At 38.6% G+C, this 27,007-nt stretch overlaps 1 protein-coding gene across 6 annotated transcripts; it reads left to right on the forward strand.

Annotated features, from left to right (window-relative positions):
* Positions 1-9: 9 nt before the first annotated feature.
* On the forward strand, positions 10-25,284 carry ZNF133 (zinc finger protein 133). 6 transcript variants are annotated; one of them, XM_081291396.1, is made up of 6 exons: positions 10-305; positions 1,403-1,584; positions 8,210-8,286; positions 12,942-13,068; positions 14,834-14,929; positions 23,389-25,284. In XM_081291396.1, the coding sequence occupies exons 3-6, from the start codon at positions 8,284-8,286 to the stop codon at positions 25,122-25,124; spliced, it is 1,962 nt and encodes a 653-aa protein (XP_081147522.1). In that variant the 5' UTR covers positions 10-305; positions 1,403-1,584; positions 8,210-8,283; the 3' UTR covers positions 25,125-25,284. The 6 variants fall into 6 exon arrangements, with proteins under 6 accessions (XP_081147522.1, XP_081147519.1, XP_081147520.1 ...); XM_081291393.1 differs by having other exon boundaries at positions 12-305; positions 23,386-25,284; XM_081291394.1 differs by having other exon boundaries at positions 12-305; positions 1,406-1,584; positions 23,386-25,284.
* Positions 25,285-27,007: the final 1,723 nt, after the last annotated feature.

Below are 27,007 nucleotides of genomic sequence, written 5' to 3' on the forward strand. Positions count from 1 at the left end.
GAGAAGCCTCTTTTAGGAGCTTTTACATGACCTGTGATCATGCCTTTAAGAAAACGTGGGGTGCGACAGTGGTCTTCCTCCAGAAGATCGCCGCACGTTGCTTGAAGACAGACCGATTGGAAGCCACTGGAATGGGAGTTGCCGGCCGTCAGCGCGCTTCTGGTTGCGTTGAGCATCCTGGGAGGTGTGGTCCCCCCCCCCCGTCCCCGCCACGCCGAGGATTCTGGGTGGTGTAGTCCCGACGCCCTGATGAAGAAGAGCCCCAGCCGGTGGCTGGAGAGACCCCTTGTTCTTTGGTGGCGCTGGTGAGTGAGATTTCCGAGGGACTCTTGCAGTGGCGGTGTTCTTTTCTGCCCGGAAAAGAAGGTCCTGAAAGGCTAGTCTATGGGATGAGCCTGGGGACCGTGCGGATGGCGCAGGGAAGCGGGGAGAGGAGGGGACGCGCTGGCGTGGATCAGGCCATCCTCTCCCGGATGTCTTATTTTGGGGGTGTGGGTGCGCATCTCCGAATGAGTGAGGTGAACCTCAACCGCGAACCGGGTAGTAGCTGGGTGCAGGGCTCTGACCTTCTGTCCTGGGGTTCTTGTGGGTGGTGGCCTTGGTTGGGATCCCGGTATTGGAAGAAGGGATTGCTGATGCCATAATCGTTTCGGTGGGGTTGAGTAAGTAGGCTTTTCAGGGTCTGATACTTCCTAAGTGGTGCGTAGGAATTGTCTCTAGGGCCCAGCGTTCCCAGGCTTTGGGTCGTTTGGGGGCTGGTGGCCTTCGGATCCAACCACCCCTCGGCTTTGCCAAACACGTTCAGGTTTGACCGATTGTGGAGTGGCCACAGTGGCGTTATCATTGGCTTCCAATTCGCCTTGGAGGAGGAGGTTGAGCTGGGGTCCATTTGGCAAGTTTTTCACTGACAATAAAAATCACAACATTTTAAAGATTTATTATGGAGAAATTTCGAATAGCCAGAAACAGAACTCCACAGACTTGTCATCCAGATTTAGCACTTAACTTCTACATGACCAAAGGTAATTCATCTCAAAGTTGAACACACTGAGAGTTCTTACAACCTTGTCTCCACAGTCTGATTTCTACAGGCTGTCACTTTATAGTTTTGTCACCTTGGGCAAGAGACTGATCTCACTGGGCTTCAGGTTTTTTCATCTGTAAAATGGTAATACCATCTACTTCATTGGGATGTTGTGAGGATAGAATGAGATAAAATTCATATAATACCTGGAATAGACTCTGGTATACACTAAGTGCTCTGTAAGTTTTACCTTTCATTAATAGTAGTAGAAAGGAACACTTCATGCATGGTGTCAACATTTTGTCAGGGCAGGTTGTTAGACTAACATCTCAGCTCTGTTCTTGGGAAGCTGCTCATAATTCTTCTTTCCTTCTGTAGCAGGTCCATTCCTGATACTTTTAAGGAAGAGGTGGTGCTACCCTGTTGCAGCTTAAGGATTTCCACCAACTTTCCTGAATGCTTTTTATTCTTGTTCTGCCTCATGTGACCCCTGGCTGCCTAGAGAAGACTGCCTGGTGGGGAAAGGAAGGACTCCTGGGCTCCTGACTGCTCAGCTTCAGGTCAGTGCCACTTAACCTTTTGCATCTCAGTTTGTGAATAGGTTTCTTTTGTTCAACTTTGCCATCTATTGTCATCTAGGATCAGAGACCCAGCTGGTTCCTATAGGAAAACAGGCCTGTTGTAAGGGTGACAGTTTTCACAGATAGTCCAATCTAGTGTCCTCATTCATAATTCCTTAGGTTTCTCCTCTCAGCATTTTTCAGGCTTCTCATTTCCACGGCTTCTCTGTTGCTGTGAAATTGTCAGCGTTTCTGGGGCTGGGGATATAGCTCAGTTGGTAGAGTGTTTGCCTTGCATGCACAAGGCGGTGGGTTTGTTCAATCCTCAGCACCACCACCAAAAAAAAAAAAAAAAGGAATTGTCAGCGTTTAGTTCTTGTGTCTTCCAGTACCCTTACTTATTTTTTTCCATGCTAGAGTAGTTTACAGCAAATTCCAGTTTTATCATTTCACCTGCAAATTAACTTGAGAAGACATGTCTAACACATAAGGATGTATATACATATGTATAATTTTATTTTGATGTTTATAATTTTAACATGTATAATTTCATTGTTACACCTTATAAAATTAATGATTATTAATATTTACTACCCAGTCCATATTTAATTTTCCCCAGTTGTTTTTTTCCTGCAGTTAAAACAGCCCTGGTGAGAAGCAGGAGAGAGAGAAGCATCTGGAATTCTTGATGGTTTACCCTGTCTCTGCCTGTCTCTACTCTTACAGTAATTTCTACTTCGTGACACAACCTGGGCCTCTCAGTTTTCCTGTTCTTTCCAAACTTAACTTTTGATTTGATGGCAGTTGCATCCTTTGGTTCCACCCATGCATACTCCTTGATTCCTTTTCCTTTTCTATGTCATCATACTATACCACCTTATCCTTCTGTCTATTCTCCACTTTCTTGCCCTGTGCATTTGCTTCCAATAAAGTTGAACTCCTTGAAAAAAGTATGTCTATTTTGCTGTCTCCATTTCTATCCTTCTGTCATCTCTCAAAAACTACAATAAAGCTTTTTCAGTCCTACTTATCAAAAATAACCTTGTTAATGTTTCCATTATTCTCCCTGTGACTAAATCCATGGTCAGTTGTCAGCAACACTTTACATAGTTGCTTACTTCCTCTTTAAAATATCCTTTCACACAGTTGCTCTTGGTTTCCAGAGAGTACTCTTCCTCTGTCCCTTTTGCTGGTTCCTTCTCTACTTTTAAGCCTCTATTGTGTTCAGTTCTTAGATCTCTTGTCTTCTCCAACTGTGTTCTCTTATTGCTGGTACTATCAAATCTCAAGGTTTTAGATGCCATCTCTCTGAGGTTCAGCCTACATCTCTACTGTCAACTCCACATCTTAGTCTTCTACTGTCTATCTCACATTTCCACTTGGATGTCTCATGGACAGTCTAAATTTAATGTATCCAATAATAAATTCCAATCACTACCTCAAACATGCTGCACCCTAGTGAGATACAGATAGTTCTTTAAAAGGAAGCAGAGACCTGGAAACTCCTTGTAAATTGCATGGTAACTTGACAGATTGTCTGAGATCTGGCAGATTGCTCAGGCTCAAAACCTTGCAGTCATCCTTAATGTATTTCTTGCTCTTACAAACTCTATAATAAGCAAGTCTGACCTCTAACAATCTCCAGCCCCTGATGCTTCTACCATAGTCCAGGTTGCTGTTGTAAGGGTGCACTTGGATCGTTGCCTTCAGGTGATCTCTGGACTCCCCCAACCTACCTGCCAAAGATTTTAGTACAGCAGCCACAAGGAGCTTTCAAATATAAATCAAATCATGATATGTATTTGCTTAAAACTCTGCAGTAACTTTTCATTCCAACCAAGGTTAAAAACCAGTATCCGGGGCTGGGGATGTGGCTCAAGTGGTAGCATGGTTGCCTGGCATGCGCGCGGCGCTGGGTTCGATCCTCAGCACCACATACAAATAAAAGATGTTGTGTCTGCCGAAAACTAAAAAATAAATATTAAAAAAAAAAAAAACCAAAAAACCAGTATCCTACAAGTTCGGACTTTGGACTTCATCTCCATCACTCCATCTCAGTCATACCACATCAAATATAGTGAACCATCCATCTGTTCCTTCACTTGCCAGCCTGACTCTTTCATCAGGGTCTTTGCACTTGTCTAATAGGTTTACTCCCTTACATTCTTCAGATATTTACTCAATCATTTCAGAAACGCCTTCCCTGATCACCCTATTTAAAATTCCGAAATTTGAAAGTGGCCCCACTTTTTACGAATTTTTTTTTTAAATTTGTTTTAATTCATTTGGTCCTACATCTGTTACTGCTTTTTTTCTATGCTTTACTTCTCTTCAAGTCACTCATCATTTACTGATAAAGTGTGTTTTATTGATTTATTTCATGTGCCCATCTTTCCCCTTTAGACTTTAATTTTATTGAGGGAGGCATTTTTGTCTGTGTTCACTTCCATATGCCCAGTATTTGCTACAGTGCCTATCACATCTTAGAAGCTCAATAAATAATTACTGAACAAAAGAATGAGTCAACCTTGTGTATATAGAGCTCATTTTGGGAGTAATAGATGAAGTAGACTAGCACATTGGGCAGTGGTCTTCAGAGACTGTCAGGAGGCTTTTGCCATTGTCCTAGTGTCTCAATTGGTAAGGGTGAGGGGAGAGTTGGCAGAGGTAAAATCAGTCAACCTTGGTAACTGGTTTGATGTGGCAGGGTAAGCACATGGATGATGGGAAGTGTGCTTTTATCATTAAGAACTCTGAAGAGGGAAGGCACCACATGTTTGAAAGGGTTCTGATTATTGATTACGTGATTACTGCACAACTAACCTAAAACCTGGTGATTTAGAAGAGCAACCATGTTAATCTCACCTAATTCTTTACATTACCTGCATTAGCTAAGTGGTTCCTGTGCTCTGAGTTACAGATCTCACTTAGACTGCAGTCATTTGGGGACTCAGTATTTATATCCTCACACATTTGGTGTCTTAGTAGGTTGGCTGGCTGGAAGACTGGGATCAACTCGGTACTTGGCCTTATCCTCCATGTAGTCCTTGAGCCTCTGCCTCTCTGCATGTTTCTGTAGGGTACTTGAACTTCTTAGGGCTCCCATGAGTGAAAGCTTTCTAGCATTCTTATGACTTAAACCTGTAAAGCCAGGCATGGTGGCACACATCTGTAATACCATCTACTTATAGAGGCTAAGGAAGGAGGATTATAAATTTGAGACCAACCATAGCAATTTAGCAGGGCCTTATTTTAAAGTAAGAAATAAAAAGGACTAGGGATATAGCTTAGGGGCAAAGAGTTCCTGGGTTTAATCCCTAGGACTGAAACCTGCAAGTGGCATACTGTCATCTGTGTCACATTTACTGGCTAGGGCAGATATGAAACCAACCTGAAGGAATCACCCAGTGTTTAAAGCTGGAATAATTTGAACAGCAAAATAATAACAATATTATATTAAAAACCCTAGGATAAAATATGAACTCATACTGATATAAATAAATAATGGAATACAAATAAATGGGGGAGATCTTGCTTATAGAATTCTATTAATGAGTTTGGAATGAAAGAGGAAAATAAAACAAACTATTACAGACAGATTTCATAGAAGTATGCCAAAAATCAGTGGGTGGAAGTTTGAAGAGAAATAGAATATTTGCATAATTTCAAAGTATCTTTATTCATTATAAATGGAAATTTAGTGACTTTACAGTGGAGAAACCCAGTAGACACCACCCTAACCAAGTGGCCAAGATCAAGTTTAACATCACCAAACATACCAATATGAACTCATTGATGTGATACAGTGAAAAGGACACAGCATCACAGCCTCTGAGGTATTGTAACCTAAAGGGAAATAATCTCATTCTAATCATGAAAAAACATCAGACAAACCAAAATGGAGGGTATTCTTCAAAAACATCACAGATCTGTTGCAGAAGAGAAGAAATTAAATACATGACAACTAAATGAAATATGAGAAACTCTGTTGGATTCTGGACCAGAAAAAGAACATTATTGAAAAAAGTGGCAAAGTTTAATTAAGTCAATAGTATTGTGTCAATGTTAAGTGTCTCATCTTGATCATTGTATTATGGTTTTCTAAGATATTAACATTAGAGAAAGCTGGGTAAAGAGTGTATGGAAATGGATATTTTTTACAATTCTCTGTGAGTCTAAAATTAGTTCTAAATAAAGAATTTTAAAAGTTCATCAATCTTATATTCTTGAGGGATTTTTTAAGTGACTAATAGTTACTTAGTTTTTTAATATAATTATTAAAACATTAATTGTACAAATTAATGGACTTCACTGTGGCATTCCATACATACCTATATCAAGCTTTGATCATGTCCACCCTCCCTTCTCTTACCCTTTCCCATTCCCTAGGGTATTGAGTTTTGTTTGACTATCTGGACAAGAAGGAGATAATTATGACTTCTCCTTAGGTCTGCAAATATGATGTATTATAATAATAAATTTCCTAATATTGAACCAGTCTGGGTAAATTTCACTTTGTCATGGTGAAATATTTTCTTATTGTGATGTTGGAGTCTCCTTCCTAATATATTTTTTTTGCGGGGGGTGGTACCAGGGATTGAAGGGAGGGCCACTTAACCATTGAGCAACATCCCCAGCCGGATTTTGTGTTTTATTTAGAGAAGAGGTTTCACTGAGTTGGTAAACACCTTGTTTTTGCTGAGGCTGGCTTTGAATGCGTGATCCTCCTGCCTCAGCCTCCTGAGATTATAGGTGTATGCCACTGCACCCAGCCCTAATATTTTACTTAGATTTTTTTTTTCAATATTTGTAAGTGATAATTAGTCCATAATTTTCTTTTTTTTTTGAATATTGTCAAGTTTTGGCTCCACTGTTTTCCTTGCTTTATAAAAATAATGATAAAATTTTTCTTATTTTTCAATTATCTGAGACAGTTTTTGGAGCATAGAGATAATCTGGTTTGAAGGTTTAGTTTGATTATCTAGGGTTAATTTTGATAAGTTGTTCACTACATCTATGTATACAGACTTATTTGTATAGAGCTCTGAAAAATGATCTAATATGACTTTAAAATTCTTTTTTTTTTTTTTTTTTTGTGGACTGAGGATGTACCTCAATGGTAGAACATTTGCTCAGCATGTGTTAGCCTCTGGTTTGATCCCCAGCACCATTAAAAAACAGTTTTTTAGGGCTCAATATTTATTTCCCTTGTCATTTCTTACTTTGAATATTTACATTTTTGGTTTATTTCACCTAGCATATCTTAATGGTTCATCCATGTAGCATGTTTCAGAATTTCCTTTCTTTTCAGGCTATTATTTCAGACCATATTCCATTATCTGCAGATACCACTTTTTGTTTATTCATCTGTTTACTGTTACTTGGGTTGTTTCTGTCTTTTTGGCGTTATGAATAATGCTGCTATAAACATGAGTATACAAACAATTCATTCGAGTTACTCTTTTCAGTTCTATTGTATAACTGGAAGTGGCATGGAGGTCACTTAATAATTCTATTTTAAATTTTTTGAGGAACCATCAGACTGTTTTGTGGCTGTATCCATTGTAACCTGCAGGCAGGTGTACATTTCCACCTATAATGTACAATAGTTGAATTATGAGTTTGAAAAATGTGATGGTAGTTGGTATTTTTTGCTTAGAATCCTTTTGGGTTTTTGTTGTTATTATTTAAAATCTGATAGTTTTTCTAGTCTATGTCTTAGAGTTACCAGTCAGCTTTTCCATTGTATCAGTTTATCTATTCTTGAAATGTTTCTTTAATTATACTTTTAAATACTTGTTTTTTTCCATTGTTTTTGTTTGTTTTGTTTTTAGGAATATATTACTGTTATTCCTTTGTCTGTTTTTCATTCTATCTTTTTTCTCTCTGATCCTTTTTACGTCTTTATTTCATTTTTTAATTCTCTTCTGGTTATTCTTAAGTGCCCATCATGTTTTTATTTAAATCTATTCTTCCTTGGACATCTTGTAATTTAGACTTCATTTTGCATGCAGTAATCCTACAAGGAGGGTTTATTTTAAAGTTCAGTCATATCTTATTTTGATTTCACTTTTTGCCTGCATCTTAGTTTCTTGATTTTGGATTTTGGATTCAAAATGCTATTTTATATCCTGAAATGTTTGAGACTATTTTATTCAGCTTGAAGTCGTGGTTTTATTATGGATTTTTCTGTCTCAGTATAATTTTTTTGTATGTGTGAAATTTTCTTTAACTGAATTGTTTGGATTCTCATTTTCTTTCTCTTTATAGGTGATGATTTCATGTATGCATTTCTGTAAACAGATTGGCAGTCTAGTGTTTTTGAGATATTTTTCTAGTTCAGGAAAATTCTTATTAGTATAACAAAGTAGTACTTTCTGCTTGGTTACAAGGGAAGGAAAGCTTGTGTGTCCTTTGATTTTTTTTTTTTTAATATTTTGTTTTGCAAGACTTCACATTTTCATCCTTGCTTGTTTTTTCCTTTAACTTGCTGTATCCAAGGACTACCTTTTCCTTGCTTTTTCACACTTCCCTTTGGCCACTGCTCTACCACATATAGGGTTGCCACACTCATGGAAAGAGTGTTTCTACCTGACACCCTCTCATTTCTGTTTTCCTTACCCAGATCTACCTTCTGAATATCATCCTTCTTTAGGGAGTCCAGGAAAAGTGGCCACAGGGTCCCGGAGAGCCAGGGGAATGGTGAGTGTTTCCTGTCTCCATACTGGCTATCAAAGGATGGATACATTCGCTTCTCCTGTCTTGACTGCCTTATTGATACTCAGCTTCACTTCAGGTTACAAATCATCTTAACTGAAACCCTTATTCAGCATCCCTCTCTGCTCAATCCATGACTTGGTGATTAACCTAGTATTAGCACTGAGCAACACACAATCTGTAGTATAAGACAGAGTACAGTATATACATTCCTTTATTCAGCTTCACAACTTCTATTGGTTTAGAGTGACATCACAATAACAGAATAGGAAGAACTCGTAATCTGTCTCCCTACCTACATCACAGTTGTGCTGGTGGAATCTTTCAGATGTACCTGTTTTGGAGGAGTGTAGCTGAAATTTTCAGCTTCCAGGGAATGGCATGAATGGTATATCACAGTTAATATCAGCTCTTAGTGTAGTAGTACTGTCTGTCCCCATCCTCTTGGTCCTGTGGCAGCAGCCATGCACATGTTAACCAGAGCAGCTTGCATCAGGGTGGAATATAAGGATTTTATATTCCAGGTATCAAGGATCTGTGTTCTGATTGCCTTTCCTGATCACAGAGATGGTCTGCTGTTGTTCCAACCCTCACCAACTAAAGTGACTTCCTGGAGATTTAAGGAGTCACCACTTGTCCCCTCCCTTTACTTTTCCTTTTTCAAATCTCAGGCATTTCAGGACTAAGACAAAAAGCAACTGCATCTATAGGGTAATTTAGAAGGTCACTATGTACACCTATGGGAAGGTATAACATTATACCTCATGCTAATCCTAGGATGGAGATACCCTATATCAATTTAAAAACAACAAAAACCTAGCAAACTTTGAATAAGGGGGAGAATCTGTCTTTCATAGTTGCCATATTCCATTTTCAAGAAAAACCACAAGGCGTTAAAAAAGATATAGCCCATTCAAAGGGGAAAAAAATAGGTCAATAGGAAATATAGACTTACCAGAAGATGACTTTAAAATAGCTTGAAAAGATTCATAAAGACCTAAAGGATGTGGACAAAGTTAAGAAAATAATGTAAGAACAAGATATAAATGTAAATAAAGAGATGTAAAGAAATTTTGGAGCTGAAAAGTGTAACAAATGAAATGAAAAATTCATTAGAGGGATTTTGGAGCAGATTTGAGCAGACAAAAGAAAGCAAACCTGAAGATAGGACAATTAAAATTAAATCATATCCACATAGTGGCACCCACCTGTAATCCCAGGAACTTGGGAGACTGAGGCAGGAGGATCATGAATTCAAAGCCAGCCTCAGCAGCTTAGCAAGACTGTAAGTAACCTAGCAGACCCTATCTCAAAATAAAAAATAAAAATGGCTGAGGAGTATGGCTCAATGGTTAAGTGCCCCTGGGTTCAATTCCTGGTACCAAAAAAAAAAAAAAAAAAAAAAAAAAAAATTAAGTCAGGAACTCAGAAGAAGAGTCAATAAAGTCTATGGAGCAAGTGGAAAATGATCAAGTGGAAGTGGACCGACATATACATTGTGAGATTACCAAAAGGAAAGGAGAAAGAAAAAAGGAGAGAAATTATTTGAAGAAATAATGACAAGAAACTTTCCAAATTTGATGAACAACATGAATATGAACATTCAAGAAATTCAACAAAGTATAAGTAGGATAAATTCAAAGAGACCTACATCAAGACATGTTATAATCAAAACATCAAAAACCAAAAACATCAAGGGAATTTTGAAAACAGCTGAAAAAAGCCGCCTTACATACAAGAGATCCTTGATTAGATTATCAGAAAATTTTTTAGAAATCTCAAAAAGCAGAAGGCATTGGGCTGATATTTTTAAAGTGCTCAAAGAAGAATAGAAAAAATGTATATACGTACATGTGTGTTTATTATAGTGAAGTTTTGCTTAGCCTTAAAAAATAAAATTTTCAGGCAGTAATCTTTTTTAAAACATAGAGGATTAGAAAAGTAAGAGCAAACTAAATCTAAAACTAGTACAAAGAAAAATAATAAACATTGGAACAGAGTCAATTAATATAAAGAACAGAAAAATATTAGAGAAAAACAATCAGAACAATGAGAAGGACCTCCATTTATGTATGATGTGTCAAAATGCATTCTGTCATGTATAGCTAAATAGAAAAGATAAAAAATAAAAATTTGTAAAGTAACATCTAAGAAAAGGAAAGAAAAATAATAGAGAAAATTAATGACACTTGAAATTGGTTCTTTGAGAATTAAAAACCTGGGCTGGGGTTGTGGCTCAGTGGTAGAGCTCTCGCCTAGCACGTGCGAGGCACTAGGTTCGATTCTCAGCACCACATAAAAATAAATAAATAAAATAAAGGTTAAAAAAAAAGAATTAAAAACCTCTGTATGCAGAGAGGATACTAGCATAAATATAGATTTAGAGACCAATGGAATAAAATACAGTCCTCCTACATTGCTAGTGAAAATATAAAATGGTGTACCTGCTGTGGAAAATGGTACATCTGCTAATTTTTATTTCTCTGTACTTTATTTTCTTGGTACTAGCCATTATTATAGGTGTAAAGTGGTATGTCCTTGTGGTCTTCATTTACATTTCTGTAATGATTAGTGATGGTATCCTTACATATGCGTACTGGCTGCCATGGTTTAGATGTTCACTGTAAGCTTACCATTTGATCCAGTAATTCCACTTCTGGATGTATACACGAAAGAATTGAGAGTAAGAACTCAAACAAATATTTATATACCAGTGTGTATGACTGAATTATTCACAGTAGCTGGAAACTATGCCCATTGATAAAATAAACAAAATATAGTATGAATAGTGCAGTGAAGAAGGAATGAAATTCTGAGTGCATGCTTCTATGTAAATGAATCTTAAAGATAAATGCTATGTGAAATACGCCAAACACAAGAAGACATAACATTGTTGGGTACTGTGATACGGTCCTGTAGTACCAGCAACTTGGGAAGCTAAGGCAGGAGGACCAAGTTTGAGACCAGCCTCAGCAACTTAGTGAGGCCCTAAGCAATTTAGTGAGATCCTGTCTTAAAATAAAAAATTTAAAATGGCTGAGGATATGGCTCAATGGTAAAATGCCCCAGGGTTCAATCCCCAGTACCTGGATAAATTCAAAGAGACCTACATCAAGACATGTTATAATCAAAACATCAAAAGCCAAAATCATCAAAAGAATTTTGAAAACAGTGGGGGGGGGGGAAGCTGCCTTACATTCAAGAGATCCTCGATGAGATTATCAGAAATTTTTTTAGAAATCTCAGAAAGCAGAAGGCATTGGGCTGCCTTTCACCAAAAAACATAACTTTGTGTGATCCCCTTATCTTAGGTATAGAGAATAACCAAATATGTAGAGACAGAAAATAAAATGGTCACTACCAGGATCTGGGGGGAGGAGAGAATAGGAAGTTATTGTTCATTGATTAAAGAGTTTGAGTTATGGAAGGTGCTGAAAATGTTCTCTAGATGGATAGCAATGATGGTCATGCAATGTTGTGAATCCATTTAAAGACCAGTTCCAGGCCCAGTATTAGGAAACTTCATCCCAATGTGTCTTCCATTTTGAAATAGTACTAAGGAGATAAAAAGAATAAAACTAAGCAGGGGGATTAGAACAGGATGGGGAGATTAGTTTTTTAATTGAATGGTAAAAGAAGTTCCACTGTTAGTATCTAGTATGAGGAGGAAATTTTTTTTCTTTTCTTTTCTTTTTTTTTTTTTTTTTTGGTGACGGGGGGGGGGGGGGGGGGGGGGGGGGATTGAATCCAGGACCTCACGCATGCTAGGTAAGTACTCTGTCACTGAGCTACATCCTCAGCCTGAGAAGTTTAATGTATTGTTATTCTTGTTTCACAGTTGAGAAATCTTGAGACATTAGTGGCAGAGGTGGGCCTCAAACCCAAACACTATGGTTCAAATACTTCACCACTCCCGACTTGTGCTTCAGGCTAGAAAAGCTGAGATCTGTGGGATTTGGGGAAAAACTGAATTTTAGATTAGTCTTTGCCAGTGTGGAACTGTATGAACTTTAATCACACAGCTATTTTAATGCTAATATGATACCTATTTGATCTTCTAAATTCTTTTTTTTTTTTTCCTTTTCTTTTGTGGTACTAGAGATCAAACCCAGGGCTTTGCTCATGTTAGGTGAGCACTTTACCGCTGAGCTAGGCCCTGATCTTTTAAATTCCTGTTTTTTTTTAATTTTATTTTTCAGTTTTCAGTGGACACAACATCTTTTATTTTTATTTTATGTGGAACTGAGGATCGAACCCAGTGCCCTGCACATGCCAGGCGAGCGCGTTACCGCTTGAGCCACATCCCCAGCCCCTCTTTTAAATTCTTAAAACTCAAAAAGTCTGTTGTGCTTTATTGTTATTTAATGTCATTTGTTTTTTTTTGACTAGATCTAAAGTTTCCCAAACTTAGGGACTCTTATTTTCACATGTATACCCCAGATAGTCCACTGAGGACCTTGAGTATGTAGGCTCACAAATGCTGCTGGCTGAGTAGACATGGGATTTAAATGTCTTGGAACACATGGCAGCAGTCAAAAGCAGGATCTGTATATTTCATTGCCTCCCCAGAGTAGCCTTCTCCCTGGCTCTCACCCTGAGCCATGAGCAAGCAGGAGAGCAGGCTCTATTTTGTGTTACAGGCACACATGGCATTCAGGGATGTGGCTGTGGATTTCTCCCAGGAGGAGTGGAGCCTGCTGAGCCCTGCGCAGAGGACTCTGTACAAGGAGGTGATGCTGGAGAACTATAGCAACTTGGTCTCTCTGGGTAAGTGTGGTATCTCTTAGAACTTACATTCTTACTGCTGGGAAGTTTGGGCTAAGCTTGAAGTAGCCATCTTGCTTTCTGACTTGGCCTTTGGGGTAGGACTTAGAAAGCAAAGGCCTTTTGTTCCCTGTTTCCTCAGGGAAAGGTTTCATTTTATAGAATTGGAAATGAATAGTTTGTGTGTGTGTGTGTGTGTTGTAATATTCTGCATTTCTAGACCTTTTCCTCTAGGCTGGGCTCTCTTTTTTAAGTTAACTTAATTTTTTTTTTTTTTAATAGGCATTTATCCATCTGGCATTGAATAGAATCAGTGTGCTCTCATCTGAGTTAATCTTCCCCACTATTTTCAGGTTTTTGTACTACACTTTGAAGGTCCTCAGCCAGTTTGACTATGAATTCTTTTTTCCCCCCCCCCGCATTTTATGTTGGTGCATAGTTGTATATAATGGTAGGATTTTTTGTTATACAAGCAATATAACAATATAATTTGGCCAAGATCACTCCCCAGAACTTCTCTTCTCCTACCCCCTGGTCCCTTTTACTAATTCTACTGATCTCCTTTTGATTTTCATGAAATTCCCCCACCCCACCCCACTTTTTTTTTTCCTTTTTCCTCTCTAGCTTCTACATATGAGAGAAAACATTTGACCCTTGACCTTCTGAACTTGACTTATTTCGCTTAAAATAATGGTCTCTATTTTCATGCAAATGACATAATTTTATTTTTCTTTATGGCTGAATAAAACTCCATTATGTATATATGTTGTGGAAATCAGACCAGTCAAAAAGCTGCAATGGCACTTGGAAGGTGGGAGAACTCAAACTTTATTTTACGCCAATGGGCCTAGAGGAGATCAGACTCCAAATTCTGAGCCCCCATCTCCAGTTTCTCACAACATTTATAGGTTATCGGTTGCCATAAAATAATTTCTAGTCTATACAATAGAAGACAGAGTGGGCTGGATTTCTAGCAGGGGAACTTGTTTACAGAAGCAGAGTCTTCCTTTCTCCAGAGGTGCAATTAGATTCCTAGAGGTTGTTATTTACAATTAAAAGGTAGGGGTCTATGGTGTTAATTAGGTTCAGGTTTCCTGAAGAGCTGACTGAAAGGGGAGGGTAATTCTTCCTTTCCTAGGTACTAGTTTATTATTTGTGTGTGTGTGTGTGTGTGTGTGTGTGTGTGTGTTTGTTTTGAACCCAAGGTCGCTTTACCACTAAGCCAAATCCCCAGCCCATTTTTATATTTTATTGAGAGACAGGAAGTGAGTTGCTTGGGGCCTCTTTAAGTTGCTGAGGCTGGCTTTGAACTCATGATCCTGGGATTATAGATAAGCATCGCAACCAGCCATTGCTAGTGTTCTTATAATTTATTTTACATTCAGGCCTCTTTTTGTCATCCATCACACATATACCACATTTTCTTTATCCATTCATCCATTGGTGGACACCTAGACTGGTTCCATAGTTTGGCTCTTGTGAATTGTACTGCTGTAAACACGAGCATGCATATATCATTCTAGTATGCTTTAATTCTTTAGGATAAATACTGAGAAGTGGTATAGTTGGGTCATGGTGATTTCATGCCTAGAGTTTTGAGGGACCTTCATATTAATTTCCTACAAATAGTGTAAAAGTGTTTCTTTTTCTCTGCATCCTTTCCAGCATTTATTATTGTTTGTATTCTTGATGACTACCATTTGACTCAGTTCTTGAATGGACCCTTGACTCCATCCAACAACCATGTTTTTTCTTTTCCTGAGAGCAGGAATTCCATTTTCTAAACCAAAACTCATCACCCAGCTTGAGCAAGGGAAAGAAACATGGAGGGAAGAAAGAAAATGTCTGTTGTCTACCTGTCCAGGTAAGTGGGAGAACACTGGGGAAATGGGACACAGAACTGTCAGAGGGCAGGGTTGGGAGAGAGGAGACATTGATAAGGTGTTGGGAAGGGAATTTGTTCTCTTGACTTCTTGGACTGCCTTTCAGATTGCCAGGTACAGCCTCCCTTCAGACCTCCATTTTCATTCTAATTGGAGCTTTCCTGGTGTCTCTTTTCTCCTTCCTCCCCTGGGACCCTTTTGTCCTTTCACTGAGTTTGTCCTTTCACTGAGGCTAACTCAAGAATGTAGCAAAAACAGACCTAGAGAAAGATGGCAAAGCCCAATAGAAGAAAGGAAAGCTAATAAAAAGCCAGTTGAGAAATTGAAATGGAATTCTTAAAAAAAAAAAAAAAAAAGAGCTAAGAAAGGTTTAATTTTTTTTTTTAATTTTCATATTTGGGATTTAACCCAGAGGCACTTTAACATTGAGCTACATCACCAGCCTTTTTATTTTGAGATGGGGGTCTTGTTAAGTCACTGTGACTGACTTTGAATTTGCCATTCTGCCTTAGCCTCCTGAGGTGTTAGTATTACAGGCATGGGCCTACACGCCCAGCTAAACTATTACTTTCTTATTTTGGGGGGTACACTGGGGATTAAACCCAGGGCCTCGTGCATGCTAGGCAAGTGTTCTACTATTGAGCCATATTCCTAGTCCTATTATTTACTTTCTTTAAGAAAAAGTTGGCTGATTCCTGCTCTAAGGGAGTGTAATATACAATCTTAACTTTTTATATTCTACTTAATTTGAATTAACACTTCATATAAAATTTAAGAGCAATACAATTCACAGATATAGTTACCCCTCCTCCCAACTTACCATTCATATTACATACTCCCTATTATACTGTTAAAATATTTATTTTAATCACTTATATACTTACTTTTTAACTAAGAGAAATAACGTCTTTTATACTTATTCAGTATAACTTAACATTTTCTGTTCTCTTCTGTTTTTTTTATTATTATTTTTTAAGATTTGAGTTTCCCCTAATATTATCCTTTAGCCTTAAACAGTCCATTAGCATTTCTTGTGATGTAGGGGGCATTATATTGTCTCATATTTGATTTTGCCAAAAGTGTCTTTATTTCATTTTCACTATTGAAGGACATTTTTACTGGATATAGATTCTAGATTGTTATTGTTTTTTTTTTTTTAAAGAGAGAGTGAGAGAGAATTTTTAATATTTATTTTTTAGTTCTCGGCGGACACAACATCTTTGTTGGTATGTGGTGCTGAGGATCGAACCCGGGCCGCACGCATGCCAGGCGAGCGCGCTACCGCTTGAGCCACATCCCCAGCCCTAGATTGTTATTGTTTTAGTCAGCTTTTTCACTGCTGTGACTAAAATACCTGACAACAATTCTAGGGGAGGAAAAGTTTATTTAGGAGCTCACAGTTTTAGAGGTCTGAGGTATAGAAGACTGGCTCCATTCCTTAGGGCTCGAGGTGAGGCAGAATATCATGGCAGAAAAGTGTGGCTGAGGAAAGTGGCTCATATTGATGATCAGAAAGCAGAGAGAGAGAAAGAGACTCCATTTACCGGATACAAAACATATCCTCCAAAGGCACACCCCCAATGACCTATCTCCTCCACCCACATCGTACCTGCCTTCAGTTTCTACTCAATTAATGCCATTGGGGGATCAATTCACTGATTGGGTTAAGACTCTCATAACCCAATCAAATAAATTTTCCTCTAAACTCTCTTGCATTATCTCACACATGAGCTTTTGGGAGACACCTCACATCCAAACCATAACAGTTATTTAGTTATTTTTTTAGCTCTTAAAAGATACTATTTGAGGGCCAGAGTTTTGGCTTAGTGGTAGAGCACTTGCCTAGCATGTGTGAGGCACTGGGTTAAATTCTCAGCACTACATATAAAGAAATGAATAAAATGAAGGTCCACCAATGTTGACAAGATACTATTTTGCCCACCATTATAATGAGTAAAAAAGTCTGCTGTCATTTGCATCATTATTTACCCTGAATATAATTTCTTTGTGTCCTCTGACTACTTTCAATGTGTTCTTTATATTTCTGGCATTCAACAGTTTGACTATGTTGTGATTACGTTTAGGATATTATTTCTTCATATATTTTTCTCTGCCATATTCTTACTCGTCCCTTTTGGATCAAAAATTATAAATTTATAGAACTTTTTTACTCTTTATTCTTCAGATTGGATAATTTCTATTGCTCTCTCTCCAAGTTTACTGTTTCATCTGCCATCTTTACTGACTCTCACCAGTAATATTTTTAAGATGTTTTTCAGTTCTGTAATTTTCATTTAGCTTTATAATTTTCTATTTTTGTGATTTTCTTTCATTTTCTGTTCATTAATTATAAGCAAGTTTTTCTTTACCTCTTTTGAAAAATGGTTGATACTGAATGATTATATTATTAAATGAAAAATTTGCATAATGTATTTTATTCATTTCAGTCTTTTGTTAGTAAAAGTGAAGTTTTTGAAAAAGTATATGTTTTTGTGAGCATAGAAATCTGTTGTTATTTACCATTACTAGTAGTTGCCTGTATGGGGATAGAATCCTAGAGGGTGGAGCAAGAAGTTGCTGAGAATTTTTTTCTTATTTGCATTGTTTTAAATTATAAAGGTATAGGTAACTTTAATGTGTGTGTAAGAGTTTTAATTTTTTAAATTCCTTTGTTAATATTGTGCTTCCCGTTCATAAAATAAGTACACGTAACAAGGGGAGAAAATGGGGAAGGAACAAAAGGTGTATTTTTTTGGGCAAGAAATTTTTTCCTCTCAGTTTTATTAAATTTAATATACAGCCTTACAATTAATTCTGTCTTAAAATTAAGGAAGTATAACATATTTAATAGAAACTATTGCTATTTTTCAAGTTTTGTTTATGATTTTCAACTGCTTGCGGGTGTCATAAAGCTCATCATGGTTATTGCAATTAATATCAAATTCTTCACCTATTTCTCAGTTGCCCTTTATTTCACTGCTTTGTATTTATTATATGTGTAAAGGCTTATGACAATTTTCTCTCATTTTTTAATGAAGTACGTAACATTAATGTTCTCTTTGTTTCATAACTTCCTTTTTATTTCTTATTGTCTTAGCACCTTACTTTCTTATGTATATTTTTGGTATGGTATTTCTTTATTCAGCTTTTTGTTTTTACATGACAATAATGTGATCTTGGTGTTTTGCTTTTAAGCATCTGCATGTCACTAGTATTGCATTTTATGTCAAACCAAGTGGTGTTGTCTTTTAATAGGGACTTTAATCCTTTCATACTTATTATAACAACTGGTAAGTTTCATGACACTTAGGGGCTGTGAGGCAGATGAATAGGTGTTTTACTACCTGGGTAGGAAAGGAGGAAATCAGGGTATCTGTGTTAGTTCAGCCCAGAAATTAATTTTCTCATAGTTTGGGAGGCTGGAAGTGTAAGATCAAAGTGTCCCTTGGTTTGGTTGCTTTGAGCCTTACAGATGGCCATTTTCTTGCTTGTCTTCACGTGGTCTTTTTTCTATGCTCATACACTCTTGTTGTCTCTTTGTTTTTCTATAAGCACACCAATCCTTTTGGTTTAAGATCCACCCTTATGACCCATTTAACATTAATTACTTCTTTCAAGGCCTAGTCTCCAAATACAGTCACTTTGGGGTTTAGAATATGAGGATGGAGAGGATGTGAGAAGGTTACCAAGTCTGCAGGGAAAGGTGTGAAATCAAGAGGCATGTGGATGGTAGATGCATGGTAGGCAAGGATGTGGAAGTCGCATTGAAACAAGGACATTGACTCAACTCTAATGCTTGAAAAAATTGTCCATCTGCTTGAGGGAAGAGGTAGTAGGTCTAGTCAAGGATATGGAAGGAATGTGGGACAGAAAGCAAGAGAAGGTAGGGACTTTATCTGTTCTGAGTGTGCATTCTAGAATGAGTGAATGCCATATACCCTGGCCTTTGTACGTTTATACGTTTTTTTCCTCAATCTGAAAGCATAATTATATTAATAATTAGCACTTTACCTATACCTATAATTGGCTTAAAGTTTAACTTATCTTTCTGATATCTTTTTTTTTTTTTTTAAAGAAAGAATTTTTAATATTTATTTTTTTTAGTTCTCGGCGGACACAACATCTTTGTTGGTATGTGGTGCTGAGGATCAAACCCGGGCCGCACGCATGCCAGGCGAGTGCGCTACCGCTTGAGCCACATCCCCAGCCCCTCTTTCTGATATCTTTTTAAAAGATCTTTTAAAGAAAAATCACAGCTCTTACAACAGTGTTGAGCAGATTAAAGTCATAAGAATGGTGTACAAATCCAAGAAACAAATCTTTGTGATTTCCCATGCATTTATCTTAGAAACCCAAAATATAGGTGTACGGATGAAAAGACTTCTTATTTTAGGTGTAAAATACATTGTAACAGTTTTATCATTACATATTTAATACTTGGTTTGAGGAAAGGCAATATCAGAGTTCTTAAAACAAGTTGAGTAGGTACACAAAAAGCGGAGTCATCTCTACTTCATTGATCAGAATGTTAAATAAGCATAACAGATTTATTTGCAAAAACATGGATGAACTGGAGGATATTATGTTAAGTAACTAGGCCACACACAGAAAGACAGATGCCACACTTCTATGTGGATCTAAAAATGTCAAACTTACAGAAGCAGAGTAGAATGGTGGTTATTAGGGGTTGGAGGTGAGTGAGAAGTAGTTGGGGAGATGTTGGTCAAAGGATAAAACATTTCAGATAGGAATAAATTCAAGAGATATATTGTATACATGGTGACCATAGTTATTAACAATGTATTGAATTCTTGAAAATCACTAAGAGAGTAGATATGAGATGTCCTTATCACAAAATGATAGTTACAGGAGGTAATACATAGTAATTAGTTTGAGTTATCCATTTTACAATGTATTCACATTTCAAAACATGTCCATAGTAAATATATTCATTTTTATTAGTTTTTTTAAACAAAAATATTAATTTTCATTATCTAACAAGAGATCTTAGAAATTGAAAAGGAACATGATCAGTATTGATGTTAAAATTGCTTGGAAAATATTCTATTTCAGGAGTCTACTTTGAGTAGAGGAACCATAAATTTCCAAAAATTCTGGCACTGCTTGCAAATTACATTCTTTGGACATGTATGTCTACATTCTCCTAACATTAAACATTTCTGAGTGTAATTTTAGCTTATGATTTCTTCAATCAGTAGAGTCTTAGAAATTTAATTAAACTAACTTTAAGAAATCGAAGCAAGTGTTTTTAATCAATAAAATGTTATATTAATGCTGTATTTACACTGTAATGAAGTCAGGAAAGAGACACTTCACCTGTCTAATTTCAAGACTTTACTGAACTTTTGAAATATTAATTCCCCTTTTGTAGTTATATGCCAGCTATTAAAGTTCTTTTTAAGCCCCGAGTGTCTCTCATTCTTTCAGTGTAACCTGATAATCATGATTCCTAACTTAACTAAAGTTAAATATTTTTCTTTTTCTTTTTTTGTTTTGAGGTACTGGGGATTGAACCCAGGGACACTCTACCACTGAGCTACATGTGCAGACATTTTATTTTATTTTTTTTTTATTTTGAGACAGCATTCTTACTAAATTGCCAAGGCTGGTCTCAAACTTGTGGTCTTGCCTCAGCCTCAGCTGGGATTACAGGTGTTGCCAATGAGCCCAGCAACTTTTTTATTTAGAACTAGCTGTCCAGCTGCATCAAGAAAATTCCCTTCAGAAACCAAACCATCAAAATCATTAGGAGTTCACTTATTTATTTTGGCAATGTGGATTGAACCCAAGACCTTGTGCATTCTAAGCATGTCCTCTAACACTGAGCTACATTCCCAGCCCTCCTTTTTTATGGATATTCTGGTTTTTAAAAATTTACAATTGTATCAGTACTCACTAGTCTCTATAAATCTATCAGTACAGGAACACCTATAGATTTACAATATTTTATAAATGGATTAATTGATTTGATAGTATTTGTGTTCAATCTTTCTCAGACTAAATATTCCTAAAGTGCACACATAATGGCCAATTTTACAACCAACTGAAAAGGTTGACCAATGGAGAATTGAAATTTCATTTTTCCTGCTTCTTCTATTATTCCATATAGAGGTTAAAACCATGTTAAAAATTAATATTTTTCTTAAGAGGCCACTGTAATTCCAAATTATGTTTTGTGGAAATAAAAGCCTGCCATTTGCTGAGCATAATGGCACAAGCCTGTAATCCCAGCGGCTTGAGAGGCTGAGACAGGAGAATCTCGAGTTCAAAGCCAGCCTCAGTAACTTCGAGGCACTAAGCAACTCAGTGAGACCCTGTCTTTAAATAAAATTCAAAATAGGGCTGTGGATGTGGCTCAGTGGTCAAGTACCCCTGAGTTCAATCCCTGGTACCCCCCCAAAAAAATAATAATAAAAAGCCTGCCATATTATGTGTAGCCACAGAAGTTAGTATACATATCAGAGACTTTGGTCCCCATTAGGATGGGTAGGGGTATTTCCTGTATCAAAATCACAGTCACCCAACTTATCCAGAACAGACACCAGGAGTTCCTTCTACTGCCGAAAGATCTGCTTACCATGTCTCTGTGATTTAATGTGTATGAATGTTGACCTAGGAGATACCAGCAATGGGCTTTCCTTCTGTCTTATTCAAGAGGAAAAAGAGCCAACAAATCAAATCTAAAAACTCCACCCACTCCAGAGTTACCATACTCTCGAGGAGTTGCTGGCCAGAAATAGAAATATGAAACCAGTTATGACTTGTGGAACTTCAGACAAGCTAGATTAAGCAAAATAAACAGTGAGAACTCAATGAAAGCAGTCAGGGTTCAGTCACTCCTGAGAACAGTCTTGAAGGGACCACTGGGCAACCAATTCTAGATACTGTGCATGACAGCAGTAAGACTGGGGAGAGATGGGCATCAGGCCAGATCAGTGGTTTCTCATTCATCCTGTCATCCAAGTCTGAAGTAAAGGCCATTTGAGCTACTGAAAGGAAAGAAGGTGAGCTATTTACTTGTGAGGCACTGAAACACTAAAGGAAGGTGTTCGTTTCATACTTTTCTTAGTGGAAAGAGTTAAGTGTTAGGAAAGGGTAATTATACTAATTATAATCAGTTAATTATTATGCTAATTATAATAATTCAGTTAGAGCAAAATAACATTCAGTAAAGAGAATCATTCTGGAATCTAGATGGGTACACATTTCTAATAAGTTTCATTATTGCTCACAAAATAATTTTTAGGTAGACTTAAGATCTATCCCTCTCAGATTGCTTGGTTATTGATTGTTTTAGCTGACTAGGTCCAACAGCAATGAAACAATATATTTAATGTTAACATTTCCTACACAAGAAGTACTATGTAGGAATTTTTTTCTTTCTTTTTTTCCGTTGTGCTGGGAGTTGAACCCAGGGCCTCATACATGCTAGGTGAGTGTTCTACCATGATCTATGTCCCCAGCCTGGAAAATTTTCTTTTACAGTGATTACTGGGAGAAATTTACATTAATTATGGAAATTAACAGTTCTTAGGGATTGGTCAAGGGCACCAGGAGGGAGCATCTAACTAACACAAAAGTTAGTTTGTGTTGTCTGACTACATTTGTGTTGTTCTATGCTGAGGGCCTACTGCCTTGTAGAAATTTTGACACAAAGTACTCTTCTCTACATATTTGTCAGTGGATGGTGATCCTCAGAGTGTTTCACACACTGTCTCTTTTTTTTTTTTTTTTTTTTTTAAAGATTTTTTTTTTTTAGAGAGAGATTGTGAGAGAGGGGGGAGAGAGAGAGAGAGAGAGAGAATTTTTTTTTAATATTTATTTTTTTTTAGTTTTCGGCAGACACAACATCTTTGTTGGTATGTGGTGCTGAGGATCGAACCCGGGCCGCACGCATGCCAGGCGAGCGCGCTACCGCTTGAGCCACATCCCCAGCCCCTCACACACTGTCTCTTTATGTTACTTTCTAGTCTAGGGTCCTCTGGACAGTCTGAATGACTTCTCTTTTTGTCCATTTGTCATCCCAGGGAAATGGGGAAAGACATTTCACGGGTCTTACAGTTATAGCTGTCAGTCAAAAACAACAAAAAACAAAAAACTTACAGACAGGGTTCCTATCAGTGTGTAATTGTGAGCTCAAAGGTAATTATGTGGAGGCTGTGGCTTGTGGCCCAATTTACATACCTGAACTGCCTGTGATGCTTTTATAGCCTCGCTTCTGTAGTGGGTTTTGGATTATAGTAGAAGATGTGTGGTGTATGGTCTGGAAAGTAGGTCGTATTAAAGAAGTCTTGGTCGGGTAGCACTTCAGTTGAAGCATTTTAAAGAATGGGATCAAGACTCACCATCAGATGAGGCAGATTGTTTGGGCTGTCCCTCTGAGGACTCTGTTCTGACTCAGTTTTTTTCTCTGCAGCAGAAGCAAAGCCAGAACTCCAGCCTGGTCCGTTGTGCCCTCCGGATTTCTCCAGTCAGAAATTCCCTGTGCAGCAGGTGCTGTGTAATCATCCCCCCTGGATCTTCACGTGCTTGTGTGCAGAAAGTCATGCTGAGCCTGAGGATCCATGCCTGGAGGACCAGATGCAGCAGCAGAAAGCCTCTGGTGGAAGCTCCTGGAGTGATCAGGCAGAAGGCCAGGAGAGAGGAGGGACCAAGCCTTTGTTTGGTAGGATAAAAAAAAGGTCTTTGGGAGCTTTTTCCAAGCCACCCCAAAGGCAGCCAGTCAGCTCTCAGAATGGCATCAGAGGGGTAGAAATGGAGGCCAGCCCAGCTCAGACAGGGAACCCTGAGGAAACAGACAAATTGCTGAAGAGGATAGAAGTCCTTGGATTTGGAACCATCAACTGTGGAGAGTGTGGACTAGGCTTCAGCAAGATGACAAACCTCCTTAGTCACCAGAGGATACACTCAGGGGAGAAGCCTTATGTGTGTGGCGTGTGTGAGAAAGGCTTCAGTCTAAAGAAAAGCCTTGCCAGACACCAGAAGGCACACTCTGGAGAGAAACCCATTGTGTGCAGGGAGTGTGGACGCGGTTTCAACCGCAAGTCAACCCTCATCATTCATGAGAGGACACACTCAGGTGAGAAGCCTTATATGTGCAGTGAATGTGGGCGAGGCTTTAGTCAGAAGTCAAACCTCATCATACACCAGAGGACACACTCGGGGGAGAAGCCTTATGTGTGCCGGGAGTGTGGCAAAGGCTTTAGCCAAAAGTCAGCTGTCGTTAGACATCAGAGAACGCACTTAGAGGAGAAGACTATCGTGTGCAGTGACTGTGGCCTTGGCTTCAGTGATAGGTCAAACCTCATCTCCCACCAGCGGACACACTCGGGGGAGAAGCCTTATGCCTGTAAGGAGTGTGGGCGATGCTTCAGGCAGAGGACCACCCTTGTCAACCACCAGAGGACACACTCAAAGGAGAAGCCTTACGTGTGTGGGGTGTGTGGGCACAGCTTTAGCCAGAACTCAACCCTCATCTCTCACAGGAGGACGCACACGGGGGAGAAGCCATATGTGTGTGGGGTGTGTGGGCGAGGCTTCAGTCTGAAGTCACACCTCAACAGACATCAGAACATTCACTCAGGGGAGAAGCCAATCGTGTGCAAGGATTGTGGTCGAGGTTTCAGCCAGCAATCAAATCTCATCAGACACCAGAGGACACACTCAGGGGAAAAGCCCATGGTATGTGAGGAGTGTGGGCGAGGCTTCAGCCAGAAGTCAAATCTCGTTGCACACCAAAGGACACACTCAGGGGAAAGGCCGTATGTGTGCCGGGAGTGCGGGCGAGGCTTCAGTCACCAGGCAGGGCTTATTAGGCACAGGAGGAAGCACTCAAGGGAGAAGCCTTACATGTGCAGGCAGTGTGGACTAGGCTTCAGCAATAAGTCGGCCTTAATCACACATAAGCAGGTACACTCAGAAGAGAAGGCTTCTGTGTGCCGAGAGTGCGGCCAAGGCTTTATCCTGAAGTCACACCTCATCTCACATCAGATGGCACACAAGGGGGAGAAACCTTATATGTGCAAGGCCTGCGGGCAAGGCTTCAGGCAGAAATCTCATCTCAAGAGACACAGGAAGTGCATCCGCCACAAACCGACACTCCAGCCCACCTCGGAGCCCCGCTTGGGGCAATCGGATCCCTTGTATTCCCTTTGAAAGTGAAGATGGTGGAGAGGACTAATGGTCAAAATCTTTACACTTCCATGTGATGGAGTCGGAAAATGCATTCCATAAGTGACCAGAGGACATTAATTTAGTGTACTTTCTCCCCAGTAAATCTCCATGTTTTGTGGCCTTTTGTTCTAATAAACTTTGCTTCTTTATAAATCTGGAACTTTAGCTGTGTGCCTCATTCTCACATCTTATAAGAAATAAAGAATGAAGGGCTGGAGGTGTGGCTCAATAGTAGAGCATCTGCCTGGCATATGTGAGGCCCCGGGTTTGATCCTCACACCGCATAAAAATAAAGAAGTAAAATAAAAAATCCATTTACAACTAAAAAATATTTTTTAAAAAAATATGGAATGATACAGATACCTTGAAGTCTTAAATCCACAATTACGTAAGAATTCAACCCCTTAGCAGACATAAGGACTGAGTCACTCAGTGACTTGTGTGAGGAGAATCTTAAGAAGTGTATGTAGGGGCTGGGATTGTGGATCAGTGGCAGAGTGCTTGCCTTACACATGTGAGGCACTGGGTTCAATCTTCAGTACCACATTAAAAAAATAAAGGTATTGTGTCTGTGTATAACTAAAAATAAATTTAAGTAAAAAGAAGTGTATGTAGGGAATTTAGGTGAGAAGAGGGAATCTCCCAGTTTTATCTGCAGCTACCCTCTTCCCCTGGCTTTTCACAGCTCCTTTTATTTATTATTTATTAGGGATTGAATCCAGGGATGCTTTACCATGAGTTACCTGGCCTCCAAGGTTTTTTTTTTTTAGGGTCTTGCTAAGTTGCTAAGGCTGGCCTCAAATTTGTGGACCTCCTGCCTCAGCCTCCTGAGTAGCTGGAATTACAGGTCACCATGCCCAGCCCCTTTCTTGCTTTTTGCCTTATCTCTTGAACATCTATGTTTTGCCTTTTCTGAATCATCTTCTAAGTCCCTTTGTTGCTTTCCTTAGGTTTGGTCCCTGGTCCTTTAGGACCTTCCTACCAATACACTGTCCTTAGCACTCTATTCTCAGGGCTAGTTCTTTAGTCTCAGAGCTTTGGGTCTTAGATACACCTATATTAGACCACCAAGAACATGGATAGTGCCCAGGCACCTCAGTTGTACTACCTCATTGGCACTCCAATACTTTAATCATGTGTCTTTCTCAGCTTCCAATAATAAGGATTATCATCCTGTAATACCAGAGTATAGGACTTTTAATCATGCTCCTCAGCATTCCATTCCAGGACCTAGAGCCTGTGCCAACCACCAAGTTAATTGGCCTAAGGCCCCTTGTCCACAATACCTTTGGTAGTTCTCCAATTGCTGGGCTAAAGAAATTTAACCACATTTAAAGAATGTTAATCACACCTTCTCAACTGTGTCACAGACCAAAGTGGTTTTGCTCAAAATGGTCTTTAAAGATCATCTCAAGGGTGAAGCTGTAAGACCATCTTTTTTGTGTGTGTTTTTAAGATTTCAGAAAGATTTAACTGTATGGCTCTGAGACTCTACAAAAATGGTTTCTGTGAATGTTAAGGGTACTATCCCAGAGCACCCTGACACTCAGCCAAACCAGAGAGAGGCTTTTCTTGAAGATCTTTGTGGATGTGGTTTTGTCTAATAGAATGAAATTCAATAAGAAACATAGAACCCAAGACATTTGCAATAGAGACACCAGCTTTGTCTGAAAAGGACAGAAAAGCCCCTACCTTCCTATGGACAGGGAGATAGGCAAACATAGTCTGTCTTGCATGGAAAAGGAAGAATAACTCAAAGAGTACAGATGTAAAAGCTGTGGATAATCACCCATGCTAAGAAATGGGGATACACACACACACATACACACAAACAACCTGCAGTTTCTGGAGCTGGATTCTTCACT

The sequence above is a fragment of the Spermophilus citellus genome (assembly GCF_964194105.1).
Source record: "Spermophilus citellus genome assembly, chromosome: 4".
Lineage (NCBI taxonomy): Eukaryota > Metazoa > Chordata > Mammalia > Rodentia > Sciuridae > Spermophilus > Spermophilus citellus.

What these genes read in the sequence shown, in the direction of transcription:
- ZNF133 (XM_081291393.1), top strand. An exon ending in TAGCAACTTGGTCTCTCTGG is followed by an intron (nt 13,069 to 14,833) that starts GTAAGTGTGGTA and finishes TCCTGAGAGCAG; the next exon opens with GAATTCCATTTTCTAAACCA. An exon ending in TCTGTTGTCTACCTGTCCAG is followed by an intron (nt 14,930 to 23,385) that starts GTAAGTGGGAGA and finishes TTTTCTCTGCAG; the next exon opens with CAGAAGCAAAGCCAGAACTC.